The 11869-nt window shown below is 40.4% G+C and overlaps 1 protein-coding gene across 1 annotated transcript; it reads left to right on the top strand.

The window, feature by feature from the left end:
- The first annotated feature begins 420 nt into the window (after positions 1-420).
- On the top strand, positions 421-11203 carry LOC117520305 (pre-mRNA-processing factor 19-like). The gene is made up of 16 exons (XM_034181630.1): positions 421-609; positions 793-942; positions 1178-1254; positions 7780-7921; positions 8063-8136; positions 8219-8284; positions 8381-8422; positions 8562-8636; positions 8738-8813; positions 8927-9036; positions 9175-9330; positions 9466-9535; positions 9619-9792; positions 10120-10202; positions 10279-10384; positions 10501-11203. The coding sequence occupies exons 1-16, from the start codon at positions 591-593 to the stop codon at positions 10596-10598; spliced, it is 1518 nt and encodes a 505-aa protein (XP_034037521.1). The 5' UTR covers positions 421-590; the 3' UTR covers positions 10599-11203.
- Positions 11204-11869: the final 666 nt, after the last annotated feature.

Raw genomic sequence — 11869 nt, 5'->3', positions numbered from 1 at the left:
TGGGGCACAGCAGAAGTTCATCACAGGTGCTACACCATCTTCAGATAACCCTCTTAACATTGGAGAATATGTCATCATCATACTCGCTTGTGAACTCACTGAATCAACGCCATCCACATCCTTGCTAGCCATTGTTTACATGCGTGTATATATGTATATATATGTATGTATATATGTATGTATATATGTATGTATATATATATATGTATATATGTATATATATATAATTGATATATGTATATTCTGACAACACATGCTATGGGAATTCAAACACAGAAATTTTGATGGAGAGATATTTAAAAAGCATGGAAACATCTCGGTCTTTACAATTCTTAATGTTTTGAAAATAACAGGATTTGTTTTTATGCGAAGAGGCGCAATAGTGTGATTCCGTCGACAGAGGGCAGTGGAGAGCCTGTGAAGTTGGACATTCGATTTACATAGAAGAAGTAGCAGCATTTTGTAGCGGTAATGAAAGAGCAGCGTGCTATTTCTAAATTGAGAAAATAACTATACTACTTTTAGAAACTGTTGAAATTCACGGCGAGCATTGGTTAATTTCTGCAAGGTAGCTGGTGTGTGGCGGAAAAATGGCACTGGTTTGTGCAAGTAAGTGAAGTTGAAGGTTATCGAACTAGCCGCGAATACTAGCTAGTCGGCAGGCTAATGTTAACTCAGCTAACGTTAGCAGCCATGCAGGCGCCACTTTCTGCTAGCTGGGGCTTAGCTGTGATTTGTCGCTTTTTAAGTGTCGATGTCATCACTTTATTAGTCTTCACTACATTTTTACAGTTTCCAACGAGGTGCCGGAGCACCCCGTGCGTCTCTCCGGTGTCCAACCAGGTGTTGAGCGCAGACTGATCGAGAAATACATCGCAGAGAACGGAACGGACCCGATGAATGGTCAGCCGCGTTCTGAGGAACAGCTCGTAGATATCAAAGGTAACATGCACATCCACCGAGGCCAGCTTTACAACATCTGTCATTACCGATCTATAGTTGCTGTTGACACCGTAGTTAATGTGCCTGTTGTGAGAAGTGCCACAAAACAAGATCCCATTGTTGAGTTGTTCTTGATGCATCTAATCTATTTTGGACTTGATAGACTCCAGACGTTACCTGAAATGATGTTGATACACCCCCAAACAAAATTTTAATAATATTGGTCTATTTTTAGTTTCCCATCCTATTAGACCAAAGGCACCATCAGCAACGAGTATCCCTGCAATCCTCAAGTCTCTTCAAGATGAGTGGGTGAGTATTTTTTATTATTTCTGTAGTAGTAAAGGTGTCCACCAAGTACAGTAATGTGAACTAGGGGTGTCACTGATCACAAAACACCACAGTACAGATTGGATACAGTTTTTTAAAGCCATGGATCGGTCATTCTCAGATCACGAAAAAAAAAGACATACTACTTTGCTTTCCATGTTAAAAAAGAACTTAATGAACAGTGGAAACAAGGAAGGTTTTGACCTGTGGTCCTGAATAAAGAAGAAAACAAATTGTCCAATATTTGCATAGTATTTTAAAAGACAATTCTTAATTGTTCTATTATATTGGAACAGTGAATAAAAAATAACCTTTGCCAAAATCCATGGAATATAAAAATAAATAAATAGAGCAATGCTGATCGATGTTTAGAAGTTTCAAATTCTTTCAAAATGTCTGCATTGTCTGGTGAGTAGCTAACACAATAATTTTTTTTTTTATAATTCTTTTGGGATAAATACATTAGGCCTAACCACTGATCCAGATTCATCCAGATCAGTGGTCCTGCCTTGCAGATGCTTCCGGAAAGTGGGAATTCTTATTTTCTGCATCTCTTGGCATCCTGTCAACTCACAAATGTGCTTCGACTGCGACACTCTGTTCAACTTGCTTACAGCTGCACAGGAGAGACACCACGGGCACTTTGGTCCTCGCTTCCTGTAATTTTTGAGTGAATTGGTTTGGTTTTCAGATCCAGAAGTGCTCTGAATATGCAGCCACAGCTCCTTTACCCTCCACTCAGACTGTGGTTTTACTGCCACTACATCAAAATGAACAGTCATTATCTTACAAGTCACCATGACATAAAATTGCACTTTTGTAAACTGCACTTTTGTCAACTGCTTTGTTACACCACTAATGTTAATGGGTTAAATTTTTGTTGCATAGCTTTTGTCTGCCTCTAACAGCTGCATATATTTTGGGCTTCATGTTATGTAAATTCCATATTGCAGTGACTATAGAAGAACTCCTGCTTGAAGCAGAAATTTAGACCTGAAATTAATTTTATAATTCTGTGTCATAGGGACAGAAGCTCGCATATGCAGGGATGAGATTTTTCCGCGGATTCCGCAGATTTGACATTCCTAGGGTTGATTTTGTGAAACGTCCAAATTCCGTTGAGAAAATTTTAGGGGGGGGGTAAGAAATGCAAAAAAAAAAAAAAATTTATGCCAGGAGTACCTTTAGGGGCTTTCACAGTGGCGTATTCGCAGAGCTGCTCATTGCAGTGTTGTGTTTCATTTAAATACGGCCAAAATACGCGCATACTCAGCCTTTAACAGTGTTCGTTCATACTTGCAGCGTGCGTGTGTTCACGTTTTAATGTGTGCACACAGTCACGTGTGCCATGCTGCACCAGGTTTCAGTGCTATTTTCTGCCTCTGTGGAAGTGCGCTCTGTTCTCTACTGCATGGTGCGGTGCGGCTCAAAAACAGTCATTTACCATTATTATTATTTTTTTTTTTTTATGCGGCCAGTGCGCGGTTTATTTAGAGTCACAGCTCTTTTCAGCTTTGATCAGACTGATAGATCAGGGCGTTTGATGAGCGCACCGACATGCAGCGAGTGCACGTTTATTTTAAAGAGTCGCAGCTCTGATTAGACACACAGAGAGAGAGGGAGGGAGAGCATGCGTGCGCGAGAGAGTGGGTTTATTTTAAGGAGTCTGATAGAGGAGAGAGAGCCGGGTTTATTTTAAGGAGACTCATACTCCTCAAAATAAAAAATCTCTCTGACAGAGAGCAAGCGAGCGCGCGCGAGAGAGTGCTTTTATGAAACGATGCGACACAGTGAAACAGTCCTCATATATAATTAGTCCAGTATGATAAAGTGAAGCAGTGATCTTGTGATACAGTGTTATAGGTGGAGATCACATCGACTAAATATAAACCTTATATGGTCTGACAGTTCAATGGACATAGAACATTGGATTATACATGTACATGTATTGAGGATATACATGTACATGTATGTTGTTGACAGTGTGCCATGCTGAAAGTGGAGAATGCTGAAATCAAGTAAGTCTAGTTCTGAAAAAATATTTTGGTCACAAAAATACACACGTACAGTAGATGGTCTTAGTAAGGGTTTACAGTTTGAATTATAGATATGAACACCTGGCATTATAGTAGTTTTTAATATAATTTTAGTGCAATTTACATGTTTTAAAACAGAAAAAATGCTTTGGCTCCATCCTGGACCCGCCGGGGCCTGCGGCCCCTGGACCTAGCTTATTTTCCTCTGAAATCGAATTTGCCAATCTCATCCCTGCATATGGCAACTGGTATGCTTCGCAATTTCTGTATAGGTTAATATTCAGTAGTTGCAGTAATCATAATACAGTAGTGATATGTATGAATGGATGAGGGAAGTTATGTGGTCAAAATTTAAAAGCCGTTGTTTAGTAATCAAGAGTAGACATTATTACCCTACTCTGTGCATGCGCTGTTCAACCGCACCTTACCAATTGAATTGCACCTGTATTTGGCACACACTTTCAGGTGTATTGTTTTGTCCAACCAACAGCTCAGGATCCATTATTTAATGTACAGTGAAGACAGCAATACCCTGATTTGAGAAGCTGGGACCACAGTGTGATTGATGGTTTTACAGTGCATCCAGAAAGTATTCACATCACTGCACTTTTTCTACATTTTATGTTACAGCTTTATTCCAAAATGAATGAAATTCATTACCCCCCCCCCCCCCCAAAAAAAAAATTCTACATATTGCAACCCTGTAATGACAAAGTAAAAAAAAAAAGCCCTTTTTTTAAAGACTTTTTACAGACTTCAGATATATATATATATATATATATATATATATATATATATATATATATATAAACTGAGAAATCACATATACATAAGTATTCACAGCCTTTGCCATGAGGCTCAAAATTGAATTCAGGTGCATCCTGTTTCCACTGAGCATCCATGAGATGTTTCTTCAGGTTAATTGGAGTCCACCTGGGGTAAATTCAGTTGGCTGGAGATGATTTGAAAAGGCGCACACCAGTCTACATATAAGGACCCACAGTTGTCAGTGCATGTCAGAGCACAAACTAAGCATGAATTCAAAGGAATAGTCTGCAGACCTCTGATACAGGTTTGTCCTGAGGCACAAATCTGGAGAAGGGTACAGAAACATTTCTGCTGCTTTGAAGGTCTCAATGAGCACAGTGGCCTCCATAATCTGTAAATGGAAGACGTTTGTTCCACCAGGACTCTTCTTGGAGCTGGCCGTCCGTCTAAACTGAACGATCGGGGGAAAAGGGCCGTAGTCAGGGAGGTGAACAAGAACCTGAGGGTCACTCTGTCAGAGCTCCAGCATTCCTCTGTGGAGAGAGGAGAACCTTCCAGAAGGACAACCATCTCTGCAGCAATCCACCAATCAGGCCTGTATGGTAGTGTGTCCAGACAGAAGCCACTCCTTAGTAAAAGGCACATGGCAGCCCGCTCGGAGTTTGCCAAAAGGCACCTGAAGGACTTTCAGACCATGAGAAATAACATTCTCTGCTCTGATGAGACAAAGATTGAATTATTTAGCGTGAATGACAGGCATCATGTTTGGAAGAAACTGGGCACCATCCCTACAGTGAGGCGTGGTGGCAGCATCATGCTGTGGGGATGCTTTTCATTAGCAAGAACTGGGAGACTAGTCAGGATAGAGGGGAAGATGAATGTAACAATGTACAGAGACCTCCTGGATGAAAACCTGCTCCAGATTGCTCTTGACCTCAGACAGGGGTGACAGTTCATTTTTCAGCAGCACAATGACCCTAAGCACACAGCCAAGATATCAAAGGAGTGGCTTCAGGACAACTCTGTGAATGTCCTTGAGTGGCCCAGTCAGAGTCCTTACCTGAATCCGATTGAACATCTCTGGAGAGATCTGAAAATGACTGTGCACCAATGCTCCCCATCCAACCTGATGGAGCTTAAGAGGTGCTGCAGAGAGGAATGAGCCAAAACGGCCCAAAGATAGGTGTGCCAAGATTTTGGCATCATACTCAAGAATACTTTAGGCTGTAATTGCTGCCAAAGGTGCATCAACAAAGTATTGAGCAAAGGGTGTGAATACGTACGTACATGTGATTTCTTAGTTTTTCTTTTTAATAAATAACTTATGTTGTCATTGTGGGTTGTGGTGAGTAGAATTTTGAGAGGGAAAATGAGTTTACTCCATTTTAGAATAAGGCCAAATCTCAATTCTCTATTGTACCCCTTCACCTTGGCCCTACCCCTACGCCTACCCCTTTAAAACAAGGGGTAAGGCGAAGGGGTATGCCTCTAGCCCTATGAATTGAGACACCCCCCCCCACCTTACGGGAAAAAACTGCCCATCTCATGAGTTTGACGTCATCATGTTGCGTTGCTGAAAGTGCCATCTTCGCTGTTTGTCAGCATGGCAACTGAAGCGCATCTTGTTGCAGTAGCCTTTTGCTCTTTTTATTTTATTTTCTTTCTGAGTCAGTGTGACGAAATAGGAGTCGCAGATTTCTTCAACACATTGCAGTCATTTCGGAGAATTTTGTGGTGTTAATAATGAATTGGTAATTGATAATAATAACAATAATAATAATAGTACTAATAATTGGTTATAGTAATAATGTTAATTAATTAATAATTAATTGTTTGATTATTAATTAATTAATTAGTTAGTAATTAAAATAAACACTTTAAATATAAGTGTGTGGAATGAATGTATACATTATACAAGTTTCACTTTGTGAATGGAATTACTGAAATAAATCAACTTTTTCATGATATTCTAATTATATGACCAGCACCTGTATGTATGTTATGGGCTGCATCTAGTTCTGTTAACCTTATATTTCTTTTTCAAATTCTCCCATTTTTTGCATTTGGCACTATTTCCTTTAGAAATTTCCATGACAAATAATAGCAATCTGTTCGGATATCAGGTTACGTGTGTGTATATATTTTACAACTTAACTCCCATTGGTGAAACATCCCATTTTCTGCCTGAAAGCTTATTAGGAGCCTAGTTTGCTCAGGGCTCCCTGTTTGTTTACAAAACACACACGTGTTACAGACCTTGAAATCCAACAGCAGGGATCGATATCCAAAGACTTATGAACATACAGATTAACGTGCTTATCCTTTATCACGATTTTCTCCATTGTGAGATATAAAAGTGTCTTATCGTAGCGTTCGTGTGTATGTGTAAAGTGGTCCCTCGTTTATCATGCAAAGTTGTCAGCGCTATTTTTTTACAATTATTATAGATGTTTTAAGGCTGTAAAACCCCTTAATACACACTTTATACACTTTTCTCAAACAGGCATTAACATTTCTCACTCTTTTTTCTTCTGGGCGAGAAGATTATAAATAGACACACGCAGAACACAATGCACATGCTCTTCCTTCGCTCACTGCCTCCGGAGGTACGAATGCGGGACCCGCAAAGAATCCCAAGTCCTCTCTCGGTGGCCACGGGGCTCTGCGGCTGCAGTCAACATCCGCATCAAAACGGCGAGCGTAGTCTCTGGACCTGTTGCCAGATTTTGGTCACAACTGCACAGCAGAGAGGGGGCGGTGTGAGTGGCCCGCTGCTGTGCTTACCGAGCCCGCAGACTCGGTAAGCGAAACGGAGGCAGTGGGAGCAATTGCGGTGATGCTGACCGGTGCCGCGACCGGACCGCCTGATAAGGACGCAGAACACAATGCGCTGTTTAAAAAAGAAAAAAAAAAGCATGCAAAATTGCACCAAAAAAAAATCTGCAAGGCCGCGAACGGTGAACCGCGTTATTGCGAGGGACCACTGTATATGCATTATAACGCCTCAGCACACGAGCGAAGTTACGATATTCTTCATAACGATAATAAACGCACCATGCATCCAGCAGCATACATGTTGCTGTCATAGGCAACTGCCTGTAAAGTTTTTTTTTTGGCAAGTTATAACTTTCTAAACAGTGTAATTTGTAATGAAAGCCACTTACATTTGTGCGACTCTTTTGGCGCCATGTTTGTTTCTTTGGAGACAGCGGTAAGCTCCTCCTACCCTTCTAAACAGAGTGTGCATCCAAATTCACTCCATTTGAAGGGGTTTATAGCCCTCCGCCTACCCCTCCGCCTCACTCCAAAAAGAGAATTGAGACACCTCTCTGTCTCTTGTGCCCACGCAAAACGGAGGGACGGGGTAAGGGGAAGGGCTGGGGGGTAGAATTGAGATTCAGCGTAAGACTGTACCATACCAAAATGTGGAAAAAGAGAAGCGCTCTGAATACTTTGTGGATGCACTGTATAATAACTTATCAGAGATAGTAAACACATCCAAATGTAGTGTGTTACTCACGTAATCATGGCATCATGTTGCAAAAGCCATAGTTTAAGTTTTTTGCTTATTATAGAAAGTCATTCTGGCAGATAAATATAGTACATGTTGACACGTTTTTATCAGCAATAGTGAGTAAAATGGGGGGAAAAAACAACTTGAAATTACTGTTTTCTTTCAACACTTACAACTTTTCTATTTCAGGATGCTGTTATGCTTCACAGTTTCACATTGAGGCAGCAACTGCAGACTACTCGCCAGGAACTGTCACATGCTCTCTACCAACATGATGCTGCGTGCAGAGTCATCGCTCGCCTCAACAAAGAGGTCACTGCTGCCAGAGAAGGTAGGGTGGCATACATTCATGAATGCTGTAAAGCAATATCTGTGCTCAATTGACTAATTTAGGTAGATTTGATTGATTTATTTGCATTGGCTAATAAATAACAAAACATTTGAACAATTTTTAAATAAACATTTTTTACAGCTCTTGCAACACTCAAACCTCAAGCTGGTTTGGTTGCCCCACAGGCTGTCCCTGCATCTCAACCTGCTGCAGCAGTAAGCGGTTGCTTTTTATTATTGCAGTTCATCTTTTATCATAATTTCACCTCATGATCTACTTATGTGCTCAACCTCTCAGGGTGCTGGTGGAGAGCCTATGGAGATTAGTGAACAGGTTGGAATGACTCCAGAGATCGTTCAGAAGGTGAAGGGTCTTTTATTTATTTATGTGTTTTGAGAGGAGAAGCATCTTTTCATTTTCTAGCTTTAAATGTTTTAACATTCACTTTTTTGTTTGCAGCTGCAAGACAAGGCTACAATCCTCACCACGGAGAGAAAGAAGGTAGGATATGATTGTGTAGTTGTTTTTGATCATGTTAACCCAATTTCAGACTTACTTGTTCTACTACAGTCCTTTAACTGTATTATTACTGTGTAACATACCATTACAATGTTTTCCTGGTATTACTTTATTTCTCCAGAGAGGAAAGACTGTCCCAGAAGACCTGGTTAGAGTTGAGGACCTGAGCAAATACCGCCAAGTGGCCTCCCATGCTGTATGTGCTGATGCTCATAATTGAACTTAAACTGTCTTGTGCCTGCAGCTATTTTGGATTGATGCGATGCCCTAAATCTGAATGTGTTTTGTCATCTTCAGGGCCTCCACAGTGCCAGTGTTCCTGGTATTTTGTCTCTGGATCTGTGTCCATCAGACACCAACAAAGTGCTCACCGGTATTTTGATTTTATTTTATACTGAACTGACCCTTTTAAAAGTCCTTTATTTATTTTTTGAATACTAAAAATCATGAGAAATCAGTAATCTGACAGACTGTTACATTTGTCAGGTGGAGCCGATAAGAACGTGGTGGTGTTTGACAAGAAAGAGGAGCAGATTGTGGCGACACTTAAAGGACACACCAAGAAGGTCACCTCTGTCATTTACCATCCCTCCCAGGTAACATGGTCTTTTTTTTTTTTTTTTTTTTTACTTTTCAACACCAGTTATTTAAAGCAACCCAAAGTCAACAAAAAAGAATTAAAAATGTGCACATGCTCGATTGTTCACTTTTGCTTGCTTTCTTTGTCCTGCTAGTCTGTGGTGTTCTCTGCATCTCCGGACGCCACCATCCGAGTCTGGTCCGTCACTGGGGGCAACTGTGTCCAGGTGGTGCGTGCCCACGAGGGTGGTGTTACTGGGCTCTCCCTGCATGCAACTGGGGATTACCTGCTCAGCTCCTCTGAGGATCAGGTGTGCTTTCTGTGAAACAGGCCTCTTTGTTTACTGTGCAAATGATACAGGCTCTTTCGTGTCTAGTTAAACTCCTGGACAGTCTTCCCTTTTTGTTTCTCAGCTGTTTTCTTGATTATTCACTCTGTTCTGCAGTACTGGGCCTTTTCTGATATCCAGACCGGTAGAGTCCTCACCAAAGTTACTGATGAAAGTGCCAGCTGTGGTCAGTGTCTTAACTTTGTGTGCAGCAGTATGATTAAGAGTCAATGTTTCATTTGGTAATGCTTCTGCCTGTTTCCCGCACAGCTCTTACTTGCGCTCAGTTCCACCCTGATGGTCTCATTTTTGGCACGGGAACGGCTGATTCCCAAATAAAGATCTGGGATCTGAAGGAGCGCACCAACGTAGCTAACTTCCCTGGTCATGCCGGGCCGGTCACATCCATTGCCTTCTCTGAGAACGGATATTATCTGGCCACAGGTGCATTCTCAGAAAATGTCTGTCTCAGAAAATACTAAAGTGAACTATTTGAAACCATTAAATGTTTAAAATGTCATCAAGTTTATATTCACAGTTTAAAATGTAAACAATGGGAAGAAATGCAACTGTCCCACAACTTGAGAAAGCAGGCTAACACGCTGCTTCTACGCAATCTTCCAATGACACACATGTTCTGCAGTTGCTCTGTAATTATTTGTATAAGCTGAATACACGGCTCCCTTGTTTTAGCACTCGTGTAATCCATAGATATACCTTTCTAAGTGTTAGAATGAAATATCCTGACATTTGGCTGGTGCTCTCATCCAGGTGCTCAGGATAGCTCTCTGAAACTGTGGGATCTGAGGAAGCTAAAGAACTTCAAGACCATCACACTAGATAACAACTATGAGGTATGAATTTATTTATTTTGGTTGTAACAAACACAAGAGTGTGTTTGGCTCTAAGTCTTCTGTTTCTGTTTTTTAGGTGAAGTCCCTCGTGTTTGATCAGAGTGGTACTTACCTGGCTGTAGGAGGCTCTGACATCCGAGTTTACATCTGCAAACAGTGGACTGAGGTCCTCAACTTCACCGGTAAGGACAAACACTTCCCAGCAGTTCATTCAGTATGTGTGCTAAATAGAGCAAGTTGTGGAGAAATCACTGGTTTTGACTTTGGCTAGTCATTTCTTTTCTTTTTCTTTTTGCAGAACACTCAGGCTTGGTGACTGGGGTGGCTTTTGGAGAGAACGCTCAGTTCCTGTCCTCAGCAGGAATGGACAGAAGTCTCAAATTTTATAGTTTGTAGAAAAAGATAAATTCAGGAAGTCATGGAAATGATGAATCGTCTTCATGTCTGAGCAGCCTACCATTGACATCATGGAGGGGTGATATTACTGCTAACTGCTCTTCTTAATTGTTAGTGCATCTGTTCAGGAAAATGTCTCAGAAAATACTAAAGTGAACTATTTGAAACCATTAAAGGTTTCAAATGTCAAGTTCATATTCACAGTTTAAAATGTAAACAATGGGAAGAAATGCAAAAATCAGTATAGTTCTTCTGCCGTATTTTCAAGCAGTTATGGTGTTTATTGGTCTTTTATGTTTTTGTCTGTTGAGGTTCTTAATTTGCTTACATTCAAAATGACAGCAAATCTTTGCTTTTTATTAGTGTAGATCACTTTCAGTAGTTATAGGAAGAAATGAAATCTGTAGTGACACCAGAGCAAGATGAGCAGGTGTATGAGCGTTTCAATTTTCATTTCGTTTTAAGCTTAAGTAACTGTTACTTAATTTCATTTCTCATTTTATTTGTTCTACTTAAGCTTTTTTTTTTTCCTCAGTTCTGTTTCTTGACATCCTGTCTGCTGGGCCTCTGCTTTTACAGTAAAATAAAATATCTTTTTGTACTTCCTTCTGACTGTTTGCTGGACTGAGGTAATGTGTTTCTGTACTCCTACACGTCCAGGTCAGGTGTTCTTATTTGCAGTCTAAAATGTGTGTAAAGACACATCAGTTTTGTCTCATTTATAAAAATAAAAAAAATACAGTATCCCAAAATATTGCCTGTGCCAAATAAACTTAATTACTGGATCAGTTGAGTCCTCATGGGAAGATGCCTTTTTTGACAATCTACTTTAGGTCAGTAAGTACATATAGTGTTTGAGAGGCTGAGAACAGTCCAAAGATGGTGAGTGGTGTGTCTATATAATAATGACCATACAATGTGTTTGTAGTTAGCATTTTTTGAAGGTCAAATGTCTATGCTAGTGACATTTTGGTTCTGAGGTAATACACAATTTTTAAGTCAAGATGCAAAGACAAAAAAAACTGATCGTTGTTTATCAAGGTGACAATCTTTTGAAATGTGAAGCAACATTTCTCAGTTTAGGAAATCAAATAGGGAACTATAAAAGCACCCATTGGCATTCTTGCCAAACATGGTGCAAGAAGTGGTTGAGAAGCTTTGAGAAACCAGTATTACATTGAGAATTTCTCAGAATGCAAAGGCTGGAGAGCCACAGACTACTTTTTCTGGGTCAGGCTCAAAACTTGACAATCACCTCGTACATGGGGGGA

The sequence above is a fragment of the Thalassophryne amazonica genome, chromosome 11, assembly GCF_902500255.1.
Source record: "Thalassophryne amazonica chromosome 11, fThaAma1.1, whole genome shotgun sequence".
Lineage (NCBI taxonomy): Eukaryota > Metazoa > Chordata > Actinopteri > Batrachoidiformes > Batrachoididae > Thalassophryne > Thalassophryne amazonica.
Note: the sequence above shows the minus strand (reverse complement) of the source record. Positions and strands in the feature narration are given on the sequence as shown.